Below are 27230 nucleotides of genomic sequence, written 5' to 3'. Positions count from 1 at the left end.
TGTCCCACTCGGCCCCAGAATAATTACTGAACCACATATATATCTCTTTAATTCTTAATTGATGCTGATGATATAACACATTTTATAAAGTCAACAACATCTTCACATAAATCATTTTTATACAGAATTTCCTAAATATCTAACCCATCTTAAAATATATAATCCATGTGTACTAACAAAGTGGATTGACTGATAGAGGAAATATAATAAATTTGCATCAATATAAAATGTAAGATTATGTGAGAGATATCACTCTAGTATTGGATTTCTGTGACTTCTTAAAGGGACATCGCTGGGCTGGGACGGGGGTGACTTATGTAAAATCTTCCCTATCGAGATATTTTACCATTTCATCTTAATAAAGTGAATATCAGTCCAACCACTGTACAACGCAGAGATCTTACCCCACCTCCCCTCCCCCATTATCCTCTCCCTTACAATAACCTACTAACCTATTCCCAATTTACATGGAAATAATGGAATACGTTAATATATATAATCATCTATATAAATAAAAATATTAATTCAAAACTGGTACAATAATAATAGAGGGATATAGTAAGGTGGTATTAGGTAGATAAATACATTGTAGGCAGCTCGTGGTCGGTAGTAGTGGCCTTCAAGTTGTACACACAGGCTGGGTGGTATCTCTCTAACCATTATTTCCACATGTATCCTTAACAAATCTTACGTATGTACCCTAATATAACCTTTTCCTTCTGTATTTTAAAATTATTTAGAGTATTTGAATTTTATGGTATGTACTGGAGTAATGTGTGAAAGATAAGAGGAAGGTGTGAGTATTATAGATTTATGCTTTCCATCACAGGCTTAATAATCTTTTAATATTATTCTTGGGTTATATATGCTGAAATATATTTACTGTTTATGAGTGTTTGTGTAATTGTACTGTGTCTGTGTACTTACTCTTTACATTACGGTTTGACTTAATGTTATCATTTATGTACGGTACTTTAGCACTGTATACACACTCAGGTACACGTTTATGTGTGTTAAAAAAGAAGGAAGTTTAGAAATAGTCACCAATGAAAAGTGTAGCTAATGACCTGATCAGTGGGGAAGACGTTAAAAGTAACAGTACAGTTTGCCAGTACTGTACTGTAGTAATAGTTGCAGACGAGAAACTGAGCTTTCTCTATACATAGTGGTTATGGTTGTAACTTAAATGTTAATTCTGAAATTTGTAGTTACTGTACACTGTATCTACACTTGGAGTGACTACAGATGCAGGATGCAACTGTGAAAGTCCTGGTGCTTTAAGGCAAGTGAACAAGTTATACATTGTTTGTATAAGGTCACTACACAGTGTACTAGACCGACCGGGCTTTCGTGCAAAAATAAATCGCAGGGGCTATGTTGCCGTGACCGGCTAAGTTCCTACTAACGCTATTTTACCGTGAGTGAGCTCTGATTGGTTAAGTACTTTCTGTTTAATATGACTGGGTCCGCCCCCCGGCTAGGAAGTTAGGTAAGGTTAGGTATGTTTCTTTGGTTGGTTAGGTCAGGTTCTGTTAGGTTCTAGTAAATGTTGCCTTTTTTTATGATAAGTTTCCGTTCACATCAGAATTATGGCTGGATATGTTTATAGCTACACAACAATTGACTGGCCGCAAAATAAATGTCAAATGCCACCAGAGTCACCGTCAAATATAGTTCTCGCTTTTTCCGGTAATGGACAATTAGCCAATCGGAGCGCACTCACGGTAAAATAGCGTTAGTAGGAACTTAGCCGGTCACGGCAACATATCCACTGCTAAAATAAATTAGGATCGAGAAGATAGCGGCTCTTGGAAAGTTGTATCTCCAGCACTAATGGTCACTTTATAAAGCAGGAGACTTGATAAGGTCGTGGATACAGGTACGGCAGCCGTATGCCAAAAAGAATCACACTGGATATAGGTACGGCAGCCCTATTGATGAACTGTGTTTTTAATGGTTAAGTTAGGTTAGGGAGAAATAAGGCAATCGTAGTAATTATCATTGTACAGGTATAGTCTTCTCACCACTCCTGTGCATTAGGCTGCCCTACCAATAGACATCAACGTTTAGCATGTGGCTGCTGTACCTGTATCCTCTGCCAAATTTAAATCTTACCTTGGTGAAATAAGCTCTTAATGTCTATCTTGTGTAATCCTTGGTTGAACAAACTTAATGTTTACCATAGTTTATATACCTGCACTGTCTGTGTACAGTCGGGGACAAAAGTTGGCTCCCCGCGGTGAAACTGAGTCATAAGAACATAAGAAAATAAGGAGTCTGCAATAGGCTGGTTGGCCTGTGCATGGCAGCTCCTGTCGAGAGTTACTACCACTCTCTATCATCCATGAATCTATCCAGCCTCCTTTTAAAACTTTCCAGCGTTCCAGCACTTACTACAAAGTTGCTAAGCTTGTTCCACTCGTCCACCACCCTATTTGTGAGCCAGTTCCTTCCTATCTCCCTTCTAAACCTAAACTTATCCAACTTAAATCCGTTGCGACGCGTCCTATCCTGCTCGGATATTATAAGAACTTTATCTATATCCCCTTTATTGATTCCTTTCACCCACTTTAATACTTTTATCATATCTCCCCGCACTCTTCGTCTTTCTAGAGAATGCAAGTTTAGTTTCTTTAACCAATCCTGATATGGAAGGTTTCTAAGTCCCGGAATCATTTTTGTCATTCTTTGCTGCATCGACTCCAGTGAATTGATATCCATTCAACTGTTTCATCTTATTTGGGGGTCGATGCCGCTTCATTTTGGGCGGCAGCGAACTTTTGACCCTGACTTTACATTGTTTATATACCTGTACGTACATTGTTTACATACCTACACTGTACATTGTTTACATACCTGCACTGTACATTGTTTACATACCTGCACTGTACATTATTTATATACCTGTAAAAGAAAGTTAATTTAGGTTGGTTAGGTTAGCCTTTATTAAAGAAATAATAACCAAGGAATAACAGTCACCATTTCATAAATATGTATTTTAAAAATAAATTTTAATGTTAAGGAGAAGGTCACTACAGTACATTACTTTGATTATTTGTTTGATTTTATAAAATTTCAACATGTTTGGGTAATACTTTACAATGGCTGTGGGCCTTAACCCAATAACTGCGGCAGTTGGGCACCTCATATACTGCAAAAAACTTGACATTAAAATTTAAAGCATGTATTTTTTATCATGAAATTGAAGATATAAAATTTGGAAGTAATAAAAAAAAACTGGGCGGTGAGTTATGAAGTGAGACGGGGGAGTAACATACAACTACTGAGCCCTGGTGGTTGTGGTGATGCAAGAGGTGGTTATGGTGATGCAAGAGGTGGTTATGGTGACAAATGATGTGTTGCAGCAGTGGATTTTTGTGGTGTAAGCACTTTTAATCAAGATATTATGTGTGCCCTCCTGTATGGCTCAGTAAACCAAGACCAACCTCAGTTCTCACCCAGACTAGCTAGAGGATGGATATACTGTATTGTACTGTACTTATTTATATCAGCTTTTACTGGAAGCTAAATGTTTTGTCTTTATTTTTAAGGCCTTTTATTGTACTATTGACGGGTGATACACACTCCTGTTACTGTATACAAGGTTCATGATATTAGTTACAAGTACTGTACTGTTCTGTACTACACTGCATTGTTCTGTACTATGCTGTACCTGTATTTATGTCTGTTTATACAGTAACCTAGTTTGAGTGTTGGCTGAAGTGTTCAGTTTGTAGACACTACAGTACTGTATTCTGGTAATGTACCACACACTCTCACTGTGTTGGCTCAGGCTATTGACTGACACTTATAGTGTACAGATTAGAATGTTTTGCTCAAGACTGTTGAAAATATGCTGTGGTGGAATTAATACAGTATACTGTATAGGTACAGTAGTTGTATAATGTCATTACCCCAGACTAAATTAATATTATGTTTTGAATGTAACAATGTTGTTCCAGGCTGGCTGCAGAGTCTACAGACAGGTCTTCTTAAGAAATAATTTTATCTTTTCTTCTGTCAGGTTTCATCATGAAATGGAGAGACAGAATATCAATATTGTCAAGGAAGCGGAACCATGGCAATGTTGGACATCCAGTAAATAGGCAGAATGACTTGCCGTCTGGATCAGGAATTGCTGCTAACAGCAACCTTGCCTCCAATAGTGCCCCAGTAGAGAGTGTAGAAAACACCCTCTCTCAGTTGCGTCCTGTTATAGGTCCAGACCATAAGAGTTACTATATTTTATTACGTGGCGACGAAGATTCGTTTATGTGTATTCAACCCGCTAAGGATGTTATAAACAGTTTAGATGAAGTGGTGAAGAATGTCATTAGCACAGTAAAACTGGCCAAGCCACCTTTACAGGGGGCCGAATTATCCTCAAATGCCAAAAGACCGAGATACAGTCAAGCTAAAACATATACAAGTACATTGAATCATAAACAAATTAGTAATATAAGAAGAAATGGAATTCGTAGTTCTGCCCCGACACTTCTCAATGAAGAAGAGAAAGTAGGGTCAAGTGTTGCCTTAGAAAATGTGTTTCTCAGTAAAGCAGGAAGTAGTTCTCCTGTGATGGATAATGTTGTAGAAAATGTGATACTTAACAGGACATTAGTGTATCCTTTCGTGCAAAATAGGTTAAGATCCAACGGTACAGTGAATGTTAATACAAAGCAGGAATCTTGCTTATTTATATCAAGTGACTATGGAAATGAAAGTGGCTCAGACTCTCTAATTATGCCAGCTACTGAAGCAGAACTTATTCAAAACATTGCTCAAAGTGATTCATCATTGAGAAAGAGCGACTGTAAAGTCGGTCTGGCCCACACCGAAAACACGAGCGAAAGTCACGTTGCGCCGCAAAGCTACCTAAGGCAGGCTCTAGAAGCTGTCGGGTCCGATGCAAAAGACGTGACGTTGGCGGTGACGGGACAGACCGCAACACCTACAGAACTCTGCCTCGTCGCTAAAGAAGGGACGGTCCTGACTGAGGAGGAGATCACATCACAGATAAAAACATTAATTGAATCAGAACAGTTGATTGTTGAGGAGGACAGCCAGATTGTTGTGATAAGGTGAGTACTGTACAGTACTAGTATGTAATGAACTGCACTGCTACCTAATGTACTGTACTGTGTGTGTGTGTGTGTGTGTGTTTTACTGTACTAAATTAGTTCATATTAATATCTAATTTTGTTTGAAATTTATTTAGCTCAGATCTCAGTACTATATGTATTGGTAGTTAAAATATTGATAATTTCTTGTCCAAATGACTTTGTAAAATTAGCTTATTAGCTTTGCAGTGGTAATTACCGCACTAAAGATAATCATCATCGCTTTAGGGCCATTTTCTACACTTGTGTGGGTTAGTTGCGGTTACGTGATGGCAGCTCTCCATGCTAAACGTCTCTTGCAGTCTCTCGTGTGAAGTGTCATCTTCCCAACTTGTACGTCATTTCCTACAATCTCTCCCCATATCATTCTTGGCTTACCCCTGGCGCTCCTCCCCTCCTCATTTAGGTTTATGCACCTTTTGACCCATTTGGTCTCAACCATTCTCTCCACTTGCACCAACCATCTCATCCGGTCTCTACACAGGACTTCACCAATACCTTTAATACTCAGCTGCCGTCTTAGCTCTGAACAGGGTCTTACCATTCTCTCTTCAGCTTAGTCAAGCTTGTTTATGTCATCCTCTTTAACTGGCCATGTTTCACTACCATATAGCACCACACTTCTCATACTAGAAACATACATATTTCCTTTCACATGAAGGGAAGGTCCTCTTGCCATCAGTAATTGTAGCAACTCCCTGAACTTCCTCCAGCCACTTTAGACTCTTGCAACTGAGCTGGCTTTAGTGCCCCCTCCAGCACCGATCATGTCATCCAGGTAACAGAATTCATCGACACAGTCCAGGGACATTTCCCCAACTAACAAAATTACCTGTCTTTGCTCGGGTTAGGTATATACTGTACTGTACTGTACTGTACTGTACTGTATAAACCTTTACTGTCACAATTTGCCCTCCCTGACATGGGTAATCTCCTTCCATAATCACTATGGCAATGCAATATCTCAGTCGGGGAAGAATTTTGGTCCTTGCTCGGACCATCCAGGCGTCTGTGGTCAGTAATAATACCAAGGTACACAGCCCTATAGATAACTGTACTGTACTGTACATGTGTCCAATAATCTATAATTACACATTGTTTAATGTCATCCTCTCTGTGTAGTGAAAAAAATGTTTCCCAAACTTTGCTGAAGTTATTTATTCTTTGTTAATTGAGTGAGATAGGACAGTTATGAGCTGGTTGAAGATTGTTTAACTCTTTTTCCATATTAAAGAGAGTGAAAGTATAAAATGTGATTGTTGACTCCATTGTGTTTTCTTTGACTACTTTTCTTTTTTATAATTACTACTAATACAGAGTGTCAGCCCGGGAAGCTATGGTGAAGATAGTATTGAATGAGAATGAAATTGTGGAGGTGTTGGGCCAACATCAAGAGGTGGAGGACAACACCAAACTCGCCAGAACTAAACAGGTAAGTGAGCAAGTACTGTACTGGTATCCCTTATTATCCACTTGTTCACTGGCACTTTTATTCTTACACCTCTCTCTCACTATCCAAAGACAATCTTCACTTATCAGAAAGATTTTCCGATCAAAAATTCAAATTACAGTATCTCGTGTGGTGAGCGCCGACCACCGTATAGTAGTTAGGTACTAAATTACTATAGTTAGGTAGGGTTTTTGTGGTACGTGAACTGGTTTAATTTATTTTAGGTATACCGTAAAATATATTGGGGTTTTCTTGTCGCTGGAAACCAAGCACTATTTTCCCCCTTTGTTCTGTTATCCACTACTATATATGAATGCTCTTCAAGGAACCTAACTAATTTGAATAACAAAGGATACCCATATGTAGTTTACCATGGTATAAGATTGTGTTAGAGTTAGAGGAAATGACCAGAAAAAAGTTAATTTCTCGATGCATTATTTATTTAGTTTTCTGTCTTGCAGTATTGATCACATCCCACCCTCATTTATATAACTGTCCTTCATTTGTCGGTTGTCATTAGCCAATGATTTTTGCATTATGGCCAACAATATAAGAGGTTTGATGTAGCCTCACCAAGTTGATCTGAATCATCTATTGAGTCTTTGAATGAAGCTTAAGGAAGTTACAGTATTGATATTTATTTTATAGTGGTTATCAAGATTCTGTTTGCTGTATATCATAAATTTATTATTAAGCTTCAACTTGTGAATGCCTGATCCATGTTGAGAGTGTGGCACCTATACTGAACACAGAGGATAACATTTACTGAGGTGCTCTACCTAGGAGTGGTTTATGTAGGATAGGTCACCTTTGAACCCCTTCTGTATGAGGTACCCTCTCTGCTGAATAAAATTATCTTGTGTAGCCAAATAAAATATTAAAATTGGCATCCCCATAATGAAGGGTTAAAGGTTTATTGACCATAAGTTTCCATTTTCTTCATTTTTGAAGGATTAATGTGCTGTCCTACAACTGGGGAGGAGTTTTGTCCACAGTGTGAGTTCCTCTTATAAGCATTTTGAGTTTTGTGAGGCTGTACTGTACTGTATTAGGGTGCAGGAGCAGTAAACATGAGAAGAACATAAAACTAGGAGTGTACGTTGCTTAATGAAGTTATTAGTCAACAATTTCAGACGGGTGAGTTCCTAGTTGCCGATCTATTAAATATCGGGAATTATTGTAGGATTAGGGATTGATATTTTTACAGTGGTGTCACATTTGTGTAGCAGTACGTCACTTTGGTTGGATTTGAGGTTGGCTTCTGTTATGTTGGCACCGGAGGAGATACAAGAGATGACATTAATGTACTTGAACCATTTAGATACAGGAACAACTCTCCATTATTTGGTGTGTTTCTCATCGCAGGATGTCACCATAAAGGATGAAGTAATTGTCGAGGATAGAGATTCCTTGTCCCTGCCCATATCAGAGGTGACAGAGGGTGACTGCTACAGCGGCCAGGTCTTAGAGGATAGCAAGGATCACACGAGGGACATGCAGTACCTCCTCTCTCATTACTCCCAGTCTGACCAGGCAAGTCAAAGTGCTACCTTGAAGTTCATTATTATTATCATCATTATTGTCATCATCATCATCATTGTCATCATCTATCCACTGTTTTGTAGCATAGAGTGACGAGAGTTGAGAACAAACTCACACTGTTACTATCACTTAAGTCTTCCCTTTCATCATAAAAAGGTCATATACTGTAAATTATTCCTCTGGTTCACTTTTATCACATCTCCCATCACCTGTGTGTGTGTGTGTTTATATATATACAGTATATATATATATATATACTGTATATATATATATACTGCCTGACTTAGCGCGTGTTTTCATCATAAAATATTTTTCATACAAGATTTCATACCCCGGCCAGAATATAATTTACATTGCTGGAATTCTTATAATTTGGTGATCATTTTGAATATAAACATCATATATTTTGCATTAGACATACAAATTTTAGATAAAATGTTTACTCTTGAGTAAATATGTTATCTTTTGTGCAAAATATATGACATTTATATTCAAAATATTCCTGGTCTTACAAGGAATCCAGCAATGTCAATTGTATTATCCTAACTTTAGTTTGAGGTATTATTTATTAAAATTTAGTGGTTTTCCCCCCAAAATTTCTCAGAGAGGGAAGAGCCGGCAGTGTAGTGTGAGAGAGGGGAGGGAGTTGAGTCCATTATTTGAATGGACATTAACTTGGTGACTGTATTTCTCTATTTCTCTTAAGTATTAATTGTGTGCATGTACCATCATAAAATTAAGATGTTATTTTTACTACAACATAGTTATGTGTCTTCAAAAAGTGGAGTTTGGGGGTCGGGCCGGTTTCTATTGGAATTAATCCCATATGTTCTGTTGTTCACTTAACGCGGATTTCACTTAACACGGGACCCTCTGGGTTCTATTGACCGCGTTAAGTAACTATATATATATATATATATATATATATATATATATATATATATATATATATATATATATATATATATATATATATATATATATATATATATATATATATATATATATATATATATATATATATATATATATATTAATAATGCTAATAATAATAATAATATTTATCCATTAAAATTGTCATTCAGGTTTATAATTGGAGAGGCATGTATGTACTGTATTGTACTGTATAGTATATAAGTTGAGCCCAGACAAACTATTAGAGCAGGACATGACCCACAAATGTTCTTGTTTCTAGTGATAAAGTTAAGATGGTCCATTGAGTTAAGATGCATTGCATGATATGGATGTTTTATTAAATCTGGATGTGAATAGATTACATAGTACAGTATTGGTAATTTTGTGGGCAGATGAGCCCCACTTGTAAGAGGCCCCAACCTCTTCTAATTATTATGAATTGACCCAAGTACCAAAGGGCAGGTTAGGTTGATTTGAGTCCTATTAGGATTAGGACCCATTTGACTTGCAACCATCGTTATCTTATATTTTCAGGATTTTTCCGAGACCAAAGAGATTGCAATGGATCCTAGTCTGCAGGAGTCGGTGGATCAGACGCCGGACTATGTGGTGGCTCAGTCCCCACACTGTGTTGTGGATGAGACACCACACTGTGTGGTGGAACCTCTGGTAGAGCCCCCTTCTGATCCTCTGATGGATAATCATCAAGAACAGACTGATCAGGCAGACGAACTTGACAAAATCCAGTATGAAGTTGATGGAATAGAGAGCATTGGAGATTCTCTGATTAGTGGAACTGAAGGGGAAATTGTGGTGTTTCAGAGAGAAGATGGGACATTTGTGAACCAGGTAAGTGTCACCTTGTAGTGATTTGCCTCTCTTACCCCGACCACCTCAACTGTGTTAGGGTAGAGAGATGGGTGGTGGTGGTAAAGTGCTAGGGCAGAAGCCATTTTGGGAGTTAGGAGGATAGTAAGGTGTTTTGCGAGTTGATATTTTTTAGTTTTGAGTCTTTTGAGTATCTTGGGTACTCAGAAATGTTGTTCTTTTTTTTTTCTGATGATAATTCTTGCCAACCGTAACACTAGTTGCAGCAGCCACTTTATCATGGCGACTGTCGTCATTATGAGATCACTCCCTGAATCACACAGCTCACTGTACAAAGGATCCCTTTTTGCCTCTCACACCCCCGAGCCTTAAGACGACTCATCCAGCTCGCAACTGTAAACTTAACTAAAATGTTTATAGAGTTTGTTGAGTATAGGGTGTGAATTTGCATACGTTTTATTGATTCCTTTGTTTTTACAGGACGGAACGCCAGTCTCCAGCGAACTTCAGTATTTGATTACCAGTTCGGAACTAGTAATCAAATACTGACAGTTTCCGACAAGACTCGACTCCAGCTTTAGGGTCTGAAGAAGACCAGGCTGACCACACATCCTAGTGCCTCCAGATACTTTTGAGTTACTCTAGTGAGGTAGAGGTCGGTAAAAAAAAAAAAAAAATGTTTATCTGAAGGTGAAGGGAACTAATGTGGTTATAGGAATGGAAAAAATGATACAGTGCTGAGTGTTCCTCTCCGATCTAGACCAAGGGTTGATGGCTGTAGAAGTATATACAGTATGTATGTACTACAGTAATGCCTAAAATTGTATAACACGATCCAGATGATTAAATTGATAGTGGATGAGGGTAAATGTGTGGAAGGTAAATGTGTGTTGAGTGATGAGAAGTTTGTAGAGAATCCCTGTTGTGTGATACTATATCTTGTCCTTAAAGGTGTCAAGTGAGTCTCTAATGATGTTCCTTGACAGTTTTTGGTCACTTTGTCGTAAAAAACTTTAAGAGCAGCCGTCGAGAGGTTTTACAGCTTGTCTCGCTTGTTTATCAATACAGTGTGTTAAAGTTAAGTTACTAAGGCATAAGGAAAGGTTAGATTATTAGGCTAACAAGAAAAGTTAGAGAGAGGGAAATGATGTAAGGGTGACGTTAGGTTGGGGTAGCAACAGGGGACTACTGTACCAGAGCAGAGTGCAGGTGTTACAACTTAAAGAGTGGGGGAATGACAACAGATAGAGGACGGCTCTGTGTTTCCTTCACAAGATGGAAAATTAACGCAATTTGTTCTGGCTCTGTGAGAGAAGTATCAGACTAAAGGAGAGAGAGAGAGAGATAGAAGTGCTACCGTGTGGAAAGATTATGTTGGACATAAATGTTGATGTGTGTTTCTACATTCCAGGATTTAGTTTATGATAAAATTATTAATATATGTTCTGTTTACTGGGTACTATTAATATGACTATCAGCTAAAGCCAATTGATTATATGGGGAAGCAAAAATTAGCTTGTGAAATGCTCTGGTAAAATAAATATGTTGAAGAGAATAAAAAACAAAATACATCGCAGTTCCAGTGACATCCTCCACCTCACTGCATCATGTCACGCCGAAGAAGAGTTTACATCTGGGAACTTGTGCATCAGGTTTGTGTTCTCTTTATAATATTTGTGTTAACAGAGCTTTTCACATGGTAATTTTTGCTTCCCAAAGTGCGGAAATTATCACAGATCAACACAGAATAGTTACTTCCATTAAAATATCAGAATATAAATACGACAGGAAAAATAATAAAGAACTGTAATGACTTTTCCCTTGTCCATCTGCCAGCCAATCAGCTGCTGTGTTACAAACTGACCGTAGGCATCAGTTGCAAGGTTCGAGTGAACAGACTACCAGTATAGTAGCAGCAGTGAAATAAATAGAAACACTTCACATAAACAAATGATCTGATAATAAATGTAATAGACATACAGTATTGTTATAGCCCCCCCACACACACCACCATCACCATCCCAAAGCTTTCCAATAATAATTATTTTTTTAGATAACAGATAATTTAAGAAGATAAGCCATACTATTTGCCTGGAGTGACAGAGATTTTCTTATTGAGATTTTAGCTGGGGTATAATGGAAGCTGCCAGCGGTGGTTGTAAGGTGTGTTAGGGAGTACTGATGGCAGCACCTGAATCACAACTGAGTTATGTGTGAGGTACAACATGACTCTTCAATTGATGACTTTTGCTGAACTTAAAAAATAAGTTACATTATTAAGGTGAGAGGTATGAAAACTGCCCTATCATGCATATCTTATAACAAAATTAGAAACTATATTGAGAAGAAATGTTGTTCAAGAAATTAATGAGTAGTTTGAGGAAGCCAATATATTTCACACCTCTGACAGGCGGCGGGAGGATGGTGGGTAAAGATTCGGTAAAGTTTGACCTTAAAACTCTACCTTGACTTGTATGCCTGAAACATCTTCATTTTCATTGTAATCAATATGCCAAACAGTGCAGCCCGGCCCACTCTTTAGCTACATCACTGCCAAGTATGAACCATGTGCGATAATATCCTAAAAAAGCATAAATGATCCCTTCCCCCAAAGTCACTGTTGGATGATTCTTGTTTTCTGTTGTCATCATAATAGAAATATGAGCAAATGATGTCATAAGCTTTATTGTCATACTCTATATTGTATTTTTTCTTGAAACTAAGAAAATATTCATCTGGCAACACCTAGCAGCCAGTCTTGTGAACCTGTCAGGGTGAAATGAAGATCAGTGCTCAGCCAGTTGTATGGAGGGTAGATGTATTCAGTGTGTCCTGTGCACTCCCACTTCCTGGCACTAATCAAGGCAGTTTCCTCACTCCTTTTTGGACCACATCTTTAGCTATCAGGCATCTTATTTGTTGTTCTGCCTTGTGTTTCCTGCCACCAGTCCTTTCCTTACGCTTCTTGCCTGACACCACCCAAGACAAGTAAACAAACTATGATAATGAGGATAAATTGCTGTCATGGGAGGAACTGCCTTACCACACTTGTCCATCGTGTAGTCGGGGACAAACTACAAGAGGGAGGATTCAAATCTTGGTTTAGTGCAGCAGAAGCTTTACTGGTTGTGCAGTATATAAAGAGTCTCATTATGTTTGATGTGAAGTATCAGGACATTGGAATTATTACTCCATACAGGAAACGGTTAGAAAAGATAAAAAAGTTAATAACAACTTAGGGAATAGCAGAGCGTGTGAAGGTTGGGTCTGTGGAAGAGTTTCAAGGTCAAGAGAGAAGTGTTATCATCATCCCTACCGTCAGATCATCCTCTGACTCGATAGAGGTTGTTGTACGACACAGCCTTGGTTTTGTAACGTGTCCTAAGCATTTTATTGTGGCAGTGACAAAAGCATAGATGCTTTTGGTGGTACAGTAGTAGGAAATCTTTTGTTACTCAGCCTTGATAATTAAGTTATGCCTCCAGAAGCTGCTTATCGTGGTCAAGAACTACATGTTCTTGTCAATGAAGATAAAGGAATAGAAGATTAATCTTTATTTCACAAATGTTGAAACATTTTTCTATTTTTAGTTGATATTTCATTGTTTACTTACAAAATATTACCTGCCTCGACTGCCATGCCTACAGTATTGTACACATGTTTGTTGTTTTGTATTATGGTAATTATATTTATTAGTAGTGTATAATTGTTCTGCCAGTGTCTATGTTAGTTCAAGGTTGTAATGTCTTTTGCCACATTGGATCAAGTTTTATACTCCTTGGGTTATATCTTTGCTGTTCCTGTCACATAAATTGAGCACTTTTATCACTTCAATAAATGTCTAAATGTATTCATAACAGTGATAAATGTATCACTTACGAGTTGATTGCTTCTCACTGACATTGTTTACATTATGAACCGACAACAACGCATCTCACTACGTCTTACTACACGTACTCGTACACACACACACACTCACACGACTTTACAAACACGAATATCTTTGTTTTTCACCTAAGTTTCTTACTTTTACAATAATTATATAAATATTTCATTTGTACAATGTTTCTTTTTTTTTCTGTTAGTAGTTAGGATGGTATGATATTTTATAAAGCAGGGCATAAACCACAGTGGATCATCACACTCTGCAGCAATAACTAATGTCTTTGTGCACCTTTTCACCCAACACTGTGTTACTGTATACATGACAAGGTCTCTTAGCCTGTGTTGAGGGCACCAAACTTGGTGGGGAGGTGTGTGTGTGTTTGTGTGTGTGTGTTTGTGTGTGTGTGTGTGTGTGTGTGTGTGTGTGTGTGTGTGTGTTTGTGTGTGTGTGTGTGCATTTGTGTGTGTGTGTGTTTGTGTGTGTGTGTGTTTGTGTGTTTGTGTTTTGTGTGTGTTGTGTGTGTGTGTGTGTGTGTGTGTGTGTATGTTTGTGTGTGTGTGTGTGTGTGTGTATGTTTGTGTGTGTGTTTGTGTATGTTTGTGTGTGTGTGTTTGTGTTTTTTTATTAGTAATTTTTCATGGGGGTCAGTAGAGGCTCTGATGTGTGTCCTTACGAAATACATGTAATAAATGGCTCTCTTGATGTGAAGTTACATATGTGAGCTTTTTTGGAATACAACCCCAGCATAAAGTGAGGTTCACATGTACTGCTTAATGATGGTGACAGATTAATTACCTCATGGCCACCCAAACTAGGGGTGGCCATGCTGAGGGAAGGAGGCCAGTGGTCCATATAGGAGGTCAGTGGTCTGTTTAGGGATCCCTTCATTGTTCTTGATAGTCTTGTCAAGCCCGTTACTGTTCTTGATTCCACAGCTTGGGCTGATTGGCCATTCCATAGGTCTACTGTACTACACTGTATGAAGACGTACTTCCTTATATTCGTCCTGCATGACATCTTCGGAGCTTGAAATTGTGTTCCCTCATGTTGGTGGTACGTGACATCACCAACAACAACGGCCTGAGTTCATGTTTTCCATCCCTTGTCAAGATCTGCGCTATTGTGTCTTGTGTAAAGAGTTGTTAGTTGTCCGAGATATTATGATATGTAGTGAAAAGAATGTGACAGTGTTTAACTAAAATAGAAATATGAATAAAAGGGAGAGATAAGGCAGGAGAGTAGAGAGATGGAGAAAAGTATAAGGTAGACTGATAAACAAAAGTGAGTCAAGTTCAAGAAGGGAAAGTGAGCACCATAACTGATATATATGTAGAGAGAGAGAGATGTTTTACTTGCTGTACTAGGTATGTGTCACAGGGATTCATAGGATTTACATTGGTGGATGAAGGGAAGAGAACACCTGAAAAATGATCAGAGAACAGAATAATTAAGGAAAATAGTGAGATAATTTGAGATGGTGAAAAGGAAAGGTGAGAAGAGTCTGAAATTTAGACACTTGGTTAATGATGAAAATTTTAGTCTAGGTTTAGAGATAATAAAAGAAAAAAAATGTGATGAAGTGGTAAGTCTATGTTGAATGTGCTGTACTGAAGTTACCAAGGAAGATTTATTACAAATTACTGTATGACCTTTGTAAGTCCGAGAGAACGGGAGTCTTGGAAAAGTTATGATTAATGCTGTGATAAATAGAGATATTAGAAACTTCTTTGTTCATTATGACTGCAGCAATCTGATGCTGTTATATAGAATTCTGTCATGTGTCTTTTGTCCAACTCAGATGTATCCTGTAAAAGGTTGTCACCATGCAATTTTATTATTATTTTGTCTCATTTTGACTTACACATTCTTTAGTTGAAATTTTTTTAAATGATTGCATGAATATCCAAGGTATCCATATCCCTTGTCCTCAGTACACCTCAGCTTTCCAACATGTTTATAGCCAAAGAAACATTTCCATGTTCTAACATTGTTAATCTAATGTTGGAAATTTCCCTTGTCAGATTTAGTAAAGGTTAAATTAAAGTATAACAACTCTGTGCTGATGTTATTGTTGTTTACAAACATTCTTACCTCGGCCTGAATTTAAAGATTGCTGATTATGTCAAAGGTAGTTTTGTGACATTACAACGTGAGTAAGTGCCAATTAATCAGCATGTCGAGGAGTACCTTTATAGGAAACTTGTGTATTATTTATAATTTGACCACATCTGCTAAAACTCGAGATAATAAGTCAGGCATTGATTGGGCCAGACAGACTTTTTATCTGGAAATTGAAAAGTAACTTGACTTAAAGGTATAGAGTAATTGACATTTTAAATATTCTAATTGTGTTGTAATTACTGTATTTCAAGGTGCATTATTTCACACAGATTATTTTAAATTTAATTTTTTGAACCTAGATTTGGATGTGAAAGAAGTGTTGGTCAAGGGAGTGGTTTAGGGTCTACTCAAGTGGTAGAGCCTTCAGAGAAGAGAAAGTAAATGATTGGTAAAAGTGTGTAATTTAAAGGTGAATGGTAGGAGAGGGAGGGGGGGCATGTGAACAAGACAAAGATGTGAAGGAGAGGGTGGCGGTGAAGTGATGAGGATGGAACTAAGAGGGGGTGGGTGGGTGTGTGAGTGAACGAATAGTAAACGTAACGCTGGTGGGCAATTGAAAAGGTATAAGGATAGTCTTAAGACAAACCTGAAAAGGTGCCAAATCGACCCCCTCACCTGGGAGTTGATTACTCCACATTGTAACGTTTGGAGGAGCACCACCCGAGAAGGTGTCACTTCTTTTGAGTTAGCCCAACTACAAACCGAGGCAGATAAGCGCCAACGTCTGAAAGACGCCGCCACCACCCCTCCCACAGTAGATGGAGCCCTCCACATGCACAACAAATGTGGACGACTGTGGGTCCCATATCGGGCTCTTTAGTCACCTCAAAACTCACCAACCTAGGTGACATCCCTAATAACCCATATCATTTTACCATAGCTGGATGATCGTCATACTTGATTCCAAGTGACAGCAAAGTAGTAGTAATAGTGTGGGTGTTGGGTGTGTGTTTGTGTGAAAAAGCCAAGATCATGGTACTTAGTGTATTTTGGGGAAGGACTTGCTGTTGGTGGGTGTTGCTGACTTGTGTGAGGTGTTCAGTAAACCTGATTGGGAGCCATGTTGTAGAAGGTGAGTAATATTACTGTACCATTGTGACATAGGTCTTATACAGCAGTGAGAATGAATGATAAGTAAAAAATCTGAATGGAGAAAATTGTGTGTGTGTGTTTGCTTGCTTCCAGCCACCCTACAGATAGCAGGAAGGAAGCAGTTTAACCAAGACATACAGGAAGTCGATAAAATTGCATGGTGATAATATTGAAAGGGGAGGGGGGGGGGGGGAACCACCACTTTCCAATTGTCATAAGAGCCCCGTTTGTGTTAACTGCTGAGAGGTAGGAGGTGAAAGTTTCATCACATCCCAACTTTGCCTTCAGATTATCTCAGGATCAATAGTGTGACATTCTTGTAGTGTAATATATATATAGCAATGTTTATATATAATTATACAGTAAAATGGAACAGAAAGATCACAACTTTTTTTACTTGCCTATACATAATACTGTATAACTTTTTTTTTATATTGAACTGAAAACACAAGATAATAAAGTATGTAATATAAACTTGGATAGTATTTTATATTTATTTTACTGACCTTTGTAAAAAGATCTTTGTTCTAAGACTACTGTACTATTTTCATATACTCCATTTGCTCATTTGAATTGTACTTTATGTACTTCAACACGAAAGCTTTGTCTGTACAGTGGTCCGCCTACCAACAAGCACAGTTGGTTCCACAGTCATTCGTAAACTGAATATTATTTCAATGGGATATTGGGTAAAAGATTCCAACTCGCAGAAATCCCTCACGGACACCGGCACCACCAGGGGCCCTGCCAAGGGCGCTGGCACCCCCAGGGTTGACGGGCAACTCTCAGAGATGGCGGCGTCACAAGTGGCCCTTCCAAGGACAGCAGCGCCCCTAGGGGCTCTCCCAGGGACAGCAACACTCACAGGGTACCTCGCAGAGACAGCATTACCCCCAGGGGCCCTTGGGGCCCTTCAGTGGCTCTGACATCCCAGGGGCACTCCCAAGGAGAGCGGCGCTCCAAGGGGCCTTGCCAAGGGCATTGGCGCCCTCAAGAGCCTTCTCAGGTGAAGTGGCGCCCCAAGGACCCTCCCAGGGACGGCAGCGCCCCCAGGGTCCTTGCCAGGGACGGCAGCAACCCCAGGATTCCTGCCAGAGGTGCTGGCGCCCCCAGGGGCTCTCCTAGGAACAGTGGCACTCAAGGGGCCCCCAAAAGAATGGCGGCTCTCCCAGGGGCGGTGGTGCCCACAGGGTCCATGCCAGGGACAGCGGTGCTCCCTGGGGCCTTCCAGGGATGGTGGCGCTCCAAGGGGGCAGAGGCGGTGGCACCCCCATGGACTCTCAGGGACGGCAGCGCCCCCAGGAGTTGTGGCACTCCTAGGGGCTCTCCCATGGACAGCACCGCCCCTAGCACTCCTCGCAGGGTATGGCAACGCCCCCAGGGGCCCTGCCAGGGGTGCTGGCACCCCCAGGAGCTCTCCCAGAGGCCCTCCTAGGGACTGCAACAACCCCAGGGGCCCTCCTAGGGACGGCAACAACCCCAGGGGCCCTCCCAGGGATGTTGGCGCTCCAGGGGGCGGTGACACCCCTAGAGACAGCGGCGCTCCCAAGTACGGTGGCGCCCCCAGGGGGCCTGCCAGGGACAGCGGTGACCCCAGAGGCCCTGCCAGGGGCGCTGGCGACCCCAGGGTATTTCACAGGGACAGTGGCCCTTCCAGGGATGGCGGCGCCACCAGGAGCCATATCAGGGGCGGCAGTGACCCCAAGGGCTCTCCCAGGGACAGCGGCGCTCCCAGTGGTCCTCCCAGGGACGGTGGCGACCCCAGGGACCCTGCAAAGGGCTATGGTGCCCTTAGGGATTCTCCCTTCTTAGAGCACACATCTCAGTGGCAGTAGAACTGGCGATAGCCGGCTATTTAATCGATGACTGTGGCCAAGGTGCGAGGGCACTGGGAATACACTATCACATGTCCATTTGATGACAGCTCATGGCCCATAAGAAAGTTACCGTGGGTGATGTAATTAAATAAACCTTATGTGTGTAACCCAGGCACTGGCTCCTGCAGGGGCTCTCCCAGGGGTCCTCTCAGGGACGGCAGCACTAGCACACACAGGCACTCCCAGGGTTGAACCCAGGGGCTCTCCCAAGAAAAGCGGCGGTCCCAGGGACGGTGGAGCCTCTAGGGGCTCTCCTGGGGATGGCGGCCCTCTCAGGGGCTGTGGCGCCCCTAGGGACCCAGCTATGGGCGCAGGGGCTCTCCCAGAGTCATTGGTGCCGTTAAGTGCACTGACACCCTCAGGGACTCTCCCAGGGACAGCCGCGATTCCAGGAGCTCTCACAGGTACTGTGGCGCACCGAGAGGCCCAACCAAGGACGGCGGCGCCTCCAGGGTAACTGCCAGGGGCACTGCCACCCCCAGGGGGTCTTCCAGGGCCAGCTGCCCTCCCAAGGGCCCTCCCAGGGACGGCAGCGCTCCAAGGGGCAGTGCTAGGTGCGATGGCGCCATCAGAACCCTTCTAACGACGGCGGCTCCGCCAGGAAGCCTGCCAGGAGCGCTGGCGCCCCCAGGGACATCCTGGTTCTCAGGGACCCTACCAGGAACGCTGATTTTCCCAAGGGTCCTGCCAGGGGCGCTGGCGTCCCTAGGGACTCTCAGGGGTCCACTCAGGGACGGTGGCCCCCTAAGATCCCTACCAGGGGCGCTGGCGCCCACAGGGACTGTCCCAGAGACAGCTGTGCTCCAGAGAGCCCTCCCAGGGACTGTGGCGCTCCCAGCGGAACTGCGAGGGCGTTTGCACCTCCAGGGGCTCTCCCTGGGACAGCAGCGCTGCCAGGGGCCCTTCCAGGGACGACGGCACTCCAAGGGGCCGTTCCAGAGGCGGTGGCGCAATTTGGGGTCCTCCCAGGGACATCGGCACCCCCAAGGGCCCTGCCAGGGGCGCTGGTGCCCCCAGCGACTCTTTCATGGACAGCCGCGCTCCCAGGTGCCCTCCCAAAGACTGCAGCGCTCCCTCCCAGAGGCCCTCCTAAAGACTGTGGCGCTCCCAGGGGCCCTCCTAAAGACTGCATCGCTCCCAGGGGCCCTCCCAGGGACGTCGGCTCCCCAAAGGGCCCCGCCAGATGCGCTGGTGCCCCCAAGGGCTATCCCAGGGACAGTGGCACTCCTAGGTGCCCTCCAAGGGACGGCGACGCTCAAAGAGGCCCTTTCAGGGGCGGTGGCGCAACTAGGGGCCCTCTTAGGGACGGCGGCGCCCCCAGGAGCCCTGCCAGGGGCGTTGGCTCCTCCAGTGGCCCTGCCAGGGGTGCTGGAAACTCCAGGGACTCTTTCAGGGACAGCCACATTCCCAGGGGTCCTCGTAGGGATTGCAGCGCTCCCAGGGACGGTGGCGCCCCAAGGGCCCCTGCAAGATGTGCTGGCGCCCTAGGGGCTATTCCAGGGACAGCGGTGCTCCCAGTTGCCCTCCCAGGGAAGGCGACACTCCAAGGGGCCCTCTCAGAGGTGGTAGCACAACCAGGGGACCTCCCAGGGATGGCAGCAACCCCAGGGGCCCTGCCAGGAGTGCTGGCGCCCCTTGGGACTCTCCCAGGGACAGATGCGCTCCCAAAGGACCGCCTAGGGGCGACGGCGCCCCAGGGGCTTCATCGTGGTGTTATACATATTGCATACGTCCAGCAATCCCTTACTTAACTGTGATTGGTGGACTAAAATGTAAATCCACCAAATTACAGCCAATAGGAGAACAGAGCAATCAGTCAGCACAACACCCCAACTTATGATTTCCTGTTGGATATATAATCTCCTTTTCATTGTTCAGGATGCAATGACACTGGAAATGTGATGGGCAGTGTATTTATTTAACGTTATATATCTCAGAGTTTTAAATAGTGCAAACACAACTGCCCCCAGGGACGACGGCGCCCCAAGGGCTTCATCCTGGTGTTGTACATATTGCATACGTCCAGCAATCCCTTACTTAACTGTGATTGGTGGACTAAAATGTAAATCCACCAAATTACAGCCAATAGGAGAACAGAGCAATCAGTCAGCACAACACCCCAACTTATGTTTTCCTGTTGGATATATAATCTCCTTTTCATTGTTCAGGATGCAATGACACTGGAAATGTGATGGGCAGTGTATTTATTTAACGTTATATATCTCAGAGTTTTAAATAGTGCAAACACAACTGCCCCCAACGACACAACATGCATCCGTCCAGCAGTGATTGGTGGACTAAAATGTAAATCCACCAAATTACAGCCAATAGGAGAACAGAGCAATCAGTCAGCACAACACCCCAACTTATGTTTTCCTGTTGGATATTTAATCTCCTTTTCATTGTTCAGGATGCAATGACACTGGAAATGTGATGGGCAGTGTATTTATTTAACGTTATATATCTCAGGGGTGGCGGCGATCCCAGGGGCCCTTCAAGGAGCGGGCACCCTAGGGGCTATTCCAGGGACAGCGGTGCTCCCAATTGCCCTCCCAGGGAAGGCGACACTCCAAGGGGCCCTCTCAGAGGTGGTAGCACAACCAGGGGACCTCCCAGGGACGGCGGCGACCCCAGGGGCCCTGCCAGGAGTGCTGGCGCCCCTTGGGACTCTCCCAGGGACAGATGCGCTCCCAGAGGACCGCCTAGGGGCGACGGCGCCCCAGGGGCTTCATCGTGGTGTTGTACATATTGCATACGTCCAGCAATCCCTTACTTAACTGTGATTGGTGGACTAAAATGTAAATCCACCAAATTACAGCCAATAGGAGAACAGAGCAATCAGTCAGCACAACACCCCAACTTATGTTTTCCTGTTGGATATATAATCTCCTTTTCATTGTTCAGGATGCAACTGGAAATGTGATGGGCAGTGTACTTATTTAACGAATATCTCAGAGTTTTAAATAGTGCAAACACAATGGGGGACAGATGGCGCCCCAAGGGCTTATTTTGGTGTTGTACATATTGCATTATTACTTAACTGTGATTGGTGGACTAAAATGTAAATCCACCAAATTACAGCCAATAGAAGAACAGAGCAATCAGTCAGCACAACACCCCAACTTATGTTTTCCTGTTGGAATATAATCTCCTTTTCATTGTTCAGGATGCAATGACACTGGAAATGTGATGCAGTGTATTTATTTAACGTTATATATCTCAGAGTTTTAAATAGTAAACACAACTGGGACAACGGCGCCCCAAGGGCTTCATCCTGGTGTTGTACATATTGCATACGTCCAGCAATTCATCGTGGTGTTGTACATATTGCATACGTCCAGCAATCCCTTACTTAACTGTGATTGGTGGACTAAAATGTAAATCCACCAAATTACAGCCAATAGGAGAACAGAGCAATCAGTCAGCACAACACCCCAACTTATGTTTTCCTGTTGGATATATAATCTCCTTTTCATTGTTCAGGATGCAATGACACTGGAAATGTGATGGGCAGTGTATTTATTTAACGTTATATATCTCAGAGTTTTAAATAGCGCAAACACAACTGTCCCCAAGGACATCCCAGAGGCGACGGCGCTGCCAGGGGTTCTCTCAGGGGTGGCGGCGATCCCAGGGGCCCTTCAAGGAGCGGTGGCACCCTAGGGGCTATTCCAGGGACAGCGGTGCTCCCAATTGCCCTCCCAGGGAAGGCGACACTCCAAGGGGCCCTCTCAGAGGTGGTAGCACAACCAGGGGACCTCCCAGGGACGGCGGCGACCCCAGGGGCCCTGCCAGGAGTGCTGGCGCCCCTTGGGACTCTCCCAGGGACAGATGCGCTCCCAGAGGACCGCCTAGGGGCGACGGCGCCCCAGGGGCTTCATCGTGGTGTTATACATATTGCATACGTCCAGCAATCCCTTACTTAACTGTGATTGGTGGACTAAAATGTAAATCCACCAAATTACAGCCAATAGGAGAACAGAGCAATCAGTCAGCACAACACCCCAACTTATGTTTTCCTGTTGGATATATAATCTCCTTTTCATTGTTCAGGATGCAATGACACTGGAAATGTGATGGGCAGTGTATTTATTTAACGTTATATATCTCAGAGTTTTAAATAGTGCAAACACAACTGCCCCCAGGGACGACGGCGCCCCAAGGGCTTCATCCTGGTGTTGTACATATTGCATACGTCCAGCAATCCCTTACTTAACTGTGATTGGTGGACTAAAATGTAAATCCACCAAATTACAGCCAATAGGAGAACAGAGCAATCAGTCAGCACAACACCCCAACTTATGTTTTCCTGTTGGATATATAATCTCCTTTTCATTGTTCAGGATGCAATGACACTGGAAATGTGATGGGCAGTGTATTTATTTAACGTTATATATCTCAGAGTTTTAAATAGCGCAAACACAACTGTCCCCAAGGACATCCCAGAGGCGACGGCGCTGCCAGGGGTTCTCTCAGGGGTGGCGGCGATCCCAGGGGCCCTTCAAGGAGCGGTGGCACCCTAGGGGCTATTCCAGGGACAGCGGTGCTCCCAATTGCCCTCCCAGGGAAGGCGACACTCCAAGGGGCCCTCTCAGAGGTGGTAGCACAACCAGGGGACCTCCCAGGGACGGCGGCGACCCCAGGGGCCCTGCCAGGAGTGCTGGCGCCCCTTGGGACTCTCCCAGGGACAGATGCGCTCCCAGAGGACCGCCTAGGGGCGACGGCGCCCCAGGGGCTTCATCGTGGTGTTATACATATTGCATACGTCCAGCAATCCCTTACTTAACTGTGATTGGTGGACTAAAATGTAAATCCACCAAATTACAGCCAATAGGAGAACAGAGCAATCAGTCAGCACAACACCCCAACTTATGTTTTCCTGTTGGATATATAATCTCCTTTTCATTGTTCAGGATGCAATGACACTGGAAATGTGATGGGCAGTGTATTTATTTAACGTTATATATCTCAGAGTTTTAAATAGTGCAAACACAACTGCCCCCAGGGACGACGGCGCCCCAAGGGCTTCATCCTGGTGTTGTACATATTGCATACGTCCAGCAATCCCTTACTTAACTGTGATTGGTGGACTAAAATGTAAATCCACCAAATTACAGCCAATAGGAGAACAGAGCAATCAGTCAGCACAACACCCCAACTTATGTTTTCCTGTTGGATATATAATCTCCTTTTCATTGTTCAGGATGCAATGACACTGGAAATGTGATGGGCAGTGTATTTATTTAACGTTATATATCTCAGAGTTTTAAATAGCGCAAACACAACTGTCCCCAAGGACATCCCAGAGGCGACGGCGCTGCCAGGGGTTCTCTCAGGGGTGGCGGCGATCCCACGGGCCCTTCAAGGAGCGGTGGCACCCTAGGGCCCTCCCATGGGTGATGACGCACCCAGGGACCCTCCTAGAGGCGGTGGCTCCCTTAGAGAACCTACCAGGGGCAGTAATGCCCCCAAGCGCCCTTCCAGGGGCGGTGATGCCCCCAGGGGCATTCCTAAAGGCGGTGTCGTCTCCAGGGGCCCTCCCATGGTCGTCAGGGGCCCTCCAGGAGGCTATGGCGACCCCAGAGAAACTCCTAAGGGTGGTGGTGTTCCCAGTGGCCCTCTTAAGGGCGGTGGTGCCCCCAGGGGCCGTTGCACGGGCGGTCACGCCCAGGGGACTTTTCCAGGGGCGGTGATGCCCTCAGAGGCACTCCTAAGGGCGGCGTCGTCCCCAGGAGCCCTCCCATGGTCGGTGAGGGCCATCCGAGAGGCTTTGGCGACCCCAAAGGCACTCCCAGTGGTGGTGGTGCCCCCAGGAGCCCTATCAGAGGCAACAGTGCACCCATGGGTCCTCATAGGGTCGACAGCGCCCCCAGGGGGAACTACCTAAGGGTGGCAGCGCTCCCTGGGACGCTTTTTAGGGGTGGCGGCGCCCCCAGGGGCCGTCTCAGGGGTAGCAGTGCCCCCAGAGGCTCACTCACGGGTGGTGGCGCTCCCAGAGGCCCTCCCAAGTGCCGTGGTAACCCCAGGGGCCCTCTTAAGAACGGTGGCACCCCCAGGGGTCATCCCAAAGGCAGTGACGTCCCTAAAGGTGCTCCCATGGGTGGCGGCGCCCCCAGAGAACCACCCACGGGCCCTTCCATGGTCGGCGGGGGCCCTCCGTTTAGGCTCTGGCGACCCCAGGGGCACTTCCAGGTGTGGTAGTGCCCCCAGGGGCCTTTTCAGGGGTGGCGGCGTCTCCAGAGGCCCACTCACGGATGGTGGCGCCCCAAGAGCCGTGGTAACCCCAGGAGTCCACTTAAGAGCGGTGGCGTTCCCAGGGCCATCCCAAAGGCAGTGGCGTCCCTTAGGGGTCCTCCCATGGTCGGCGGGGTCCCTCAGTGAGGCTCTAGCGACCCCAGGAGCACTCCCAGGTGTAGTGGTGCCCCCAAGGGCCCTCTCAAAGGCGACAGCTCACCCACAGGCTCTCATAGGGTGGGCAGCGCCCCCAGGGGGACTTCCTATGGGTTGTGGCACTCCCAAGGACACTCCTTAGGGGTGGCGGTGCCCCCCTGGGCCCTTCCAGAGGCGGCGGCGCTCTTAGGGGCCTTCCCAAATGCGGAGGCACCACTAGGGAACCTCACAAGAGTGGCAGCGCCTTTAGAAGGCCCTCCCTAGCTTGGTGGCGACCCCAGGGACTCTTTTTAAGGGTGGCGGAGATCCCAGGGACTCTCTCAGTGATAGCGGCACTCCCAGGGACTGCTGTGCCCCCAGGGACCCTGCCAAAGGCGCTGGTGCCTCCAGGGGTCCTCTCAGGGATGGTGGCGCCCCCAGGGGTTCTTCCAGGGACAGCTGCATTCCTAGGGACCCTCCCAGGGACACAGGCACTAGCTGGGTCCCTCTCAGGGACGGTGACGTCAATATGTGCTCTCCCAGGGACAGCAACGTTCCCAGGGTGCCCTCTCAGGTGCGGTGGTGCCCCCAGGGGCCATGCCAGGAACAGTTGTGCTCCCAAGGGCCCTCACAGGGATAGCAGCACCCCCAGGGGCCCTTTCCGGGACGGCAGCACCCCCAGGGACTTGATCTCACTCTCCTTTACTGTATATATATATATATATATATATATATATATATATATATATATATATATATATATATATATATATATATATATATATATATATATATATATATATATATATATATATATATATATATATTAGTTTGTCTTAAGAATACATAATCCAAGAGTAAATGTATGTAAATGTATTCAGGTACGGTAATGGAGACACTGGAGCTAAATTTGTACTTGAGGTTCTTGGACACAGCTTTGGCTGTGGGTGTGACTCCACATACTTACTTCAAAATAATAATTAATATAAAAAGTGTATTTTACTGCAAAAAGTATCTTTGCTATTTTGACAAAATTCTGCTGTATAAGCTGATACATGTATATATGTATACTGTATACATATACAGTGGTCCCTCGGTTAACGAGCACAATCCATTCTAGAAGGTTGCTCGTTAACCGAAAACTCGTTAACCGAAACCATTGTTTCAATGGGTTTTTGGGTAATTGGTTCCAGCTCACCGAAAATTACATACAAACTAAAAATAAATGCAGTAAAGTACACTTATTTTGAGGTGTGTATGTAGAAGGCTCCTGGATGATGATGATGATGATGGGAATTAGAATGGGGGTGGAGGAGAAGGCATTGGGGTGGAAGAGAAGTCACCCCATGGCACCATTTCACCCATAAAATTTTAGTTCTCTTGATGTAATTCAAGATTATTTTCTTTAAATCAACACTGCACTGCATTATATATTGTCAATATGTAAAATAAATTTTAAAATGACCAATAATTTGCTTGCAAACACAGAAAAAAGCATTTAGTTGATGAGAGTCTCAAGCAAGATGTTACTTCCACTGAAAAGACAGAGAGACTGGCGCCTGTTTGGTGTGTTGTCAGGCTGGATGGCGCGCATGAAACTAGTTTCCTTACCTTCAATTATGTTCAATAATTGTTAAAATGACTAAAAAATTTAATATTAAACTTTTAAACTTATTGAATAGTATAAACTTTTTGGTATTTACTAAAATAGTAAGGAATTTAAGCCCTAAAACCGATTATTGTATTGGCGGACTAATACTACAGCTGGTGGACCCCAAATGCAAGTGAAAACATGTTCAGGTCGGCTCGTAAAAAACTTGTTAATCGAGGGATTGCTCGTTAACTGAAGTTAAGAATCTTATGGAAGGTAACTCGTTAACCGAGGGATCACTGTATTATCATACAGTAATATATACAAATATACATAGAGAGATGGGGGAGAATCTTAAATTTGGCAGTGGCTTTATTATGTGGTAGAGTCTATGTATAGATGGTGTTATAACTTCAGGATCTGTATAGATGATTTTTAT

At 43.8% G+C, this 27230-nt stretch overlaps 3 protein-coding genes across 3 annotated transcripts; all 3 read left to right on the top strand.

The window, feature by feature from the left end:
* Positions 1-604: 604 nt before the first annotated feature.
* Positions 605-10538, top strand: LOC121873700. The gene is made up of 6 exons (XM_042377400.1): positions 605-691; positions 4025-5081; positions 6438-6552; positions 7936-8103; positions 9562-9876; positions 10336-10538. The coding sequence occupies exons 2-6, from the start codon at positions 4033-4035 to the stop codon at positions 10402-10404; spliced, it is 1716 nt and encodes a 571-aa protein (XP_042233334.1). The 5' UTR covers positions 605-691; positions 4025-4032; the 3' UTR covers positions 10405-10538.
* Positions 10539-14751: 4213 nt separating this feature from the next.
* LOC121873717 (basic salivary proline-rich protein 1-like) lies at positions 14752-18789 on the top strand. Its single transcript, XM_042377420.1, has 3 exons — positions 14752-14794; positions 17872-18322; positions 18612-18789. Exons 1-3 carry the CDS (start codon positions 14752-14754, stop codon positions 18787-18789), a joined length of 672 nt encoding a protein of 223 aa, XP_042233354.1.
* Positions 18790-20423: 1634 nt separating this feature from the next.
* LOC121873716 (elastin-like) lies at positions 20424-24214 on the top strand. Its single transcript, XM_042377419.1, has 5 exons — positions 20424-20538; positions 21301-21564; positions 22408-22713; positions 23268-23578; positions 24128-24214. Exons 1-5 carry the CDS (start codon positions 20424-20426, stop codon positions 24212-24214), a joined length of 1083 nt encoding a protein of 360 aa, XP_042233353.1.
* Positions 24215-27230: the final 3016 nt, after the last annotated feature.

Source organism: Homarus americanus, unplaced genomic scaffold (assembly GCF_018991925.1).
Source record: "Homarus americanus isolate GMGI-L3 unplaced genomic scaffold, GMGI_Hamer_2.0 scaffold43895, whole genome shotgun sequence".
NCBI classification, from domain to species: domain Eukaryota; kingdom Metazoa; phylum Arthropoda; class Malacostraca; order Decapoda; family Nephropidae; genus Homarus; species Homarus americanus.
This window is presented reverse-complemented; position numbering and strand designations above follow the sequence as displayed.

What these genes read in the sequence shown, in the direction of transcription:
- LOC121873700 (XM_042377400.1), top strand. Translation starts at nt 4,033, where the DNA reads ATGAAATGGAGAGACAGAATATCAATATTGTCAAGGAAGCGGAACCAT. An exon ending in AGCCAGATTGTTGTGATAAG is followed by an intron (nt 5,082 to 6,437) that starts GTGAGTACTGTA and finishes CTACTAATACAG; the next exon opens with AGTGTCAGCCCGGGAAGCTA. An exon ending in AACTCGCCAGAACTAAACAG is followed by an intron (nt 6,553 to 7,935) that starts GTAAGTGAGCAA and finishes TTCTCATCGCAG; the next exon opens with GATGTCACCATAAAGGATGA.
- LOC121873717 (XM_042377420.1), top strand. Translation starts at nt 14,752, where the DNA reads ATGACATCTTCGGAGCTTGAAATTGTGTTCCCTCATGTTGGTG. An exon ending in TGTGTTCCCTCATGTTGGTG is followed by an intron (nt 14,795 to 17,871) that starts GTACGTGACATC and finishes GGGGCCCTTCAG; the next exon opens with TGGCTCTGACATCCCAGGGG. An exon ending in AGCACTCCTCGCAGGGTATG is followed by an intron (nt 18,323 to 18,611) that starts GCAACGCCCCCA and finishes TGGCCCTTCCAG; the next exon opens with GGATGGCGGCGCCACCAGGA.
- LOC121873716 (XM_042377419.1), top strand. Translation starts at nt 20,424, where the DNA reads ATGGCAGCAACCCCAGGGGCCCTGCCAGGAGTGCTGGCGCCCCTTGGG. An exon ending in GGCGCCCCAGGGGCTTCATC is followed by an intron (nt 20,539 to 21,300) that starts GTGGTGTTATAC and finishes TATATATCTCAG; the next exon opens with GGGTGGCGGCGATCCCAGGG. An exon ending in GGCGCCCCAGGGGCTTCATC is followed by an intron (nt 22,714 to 23,267) that starts GTGGTGTTATAC and finishes ACTGTCCCCAAG; the next exon opens with GACATCCCAGAGGCGACGGC.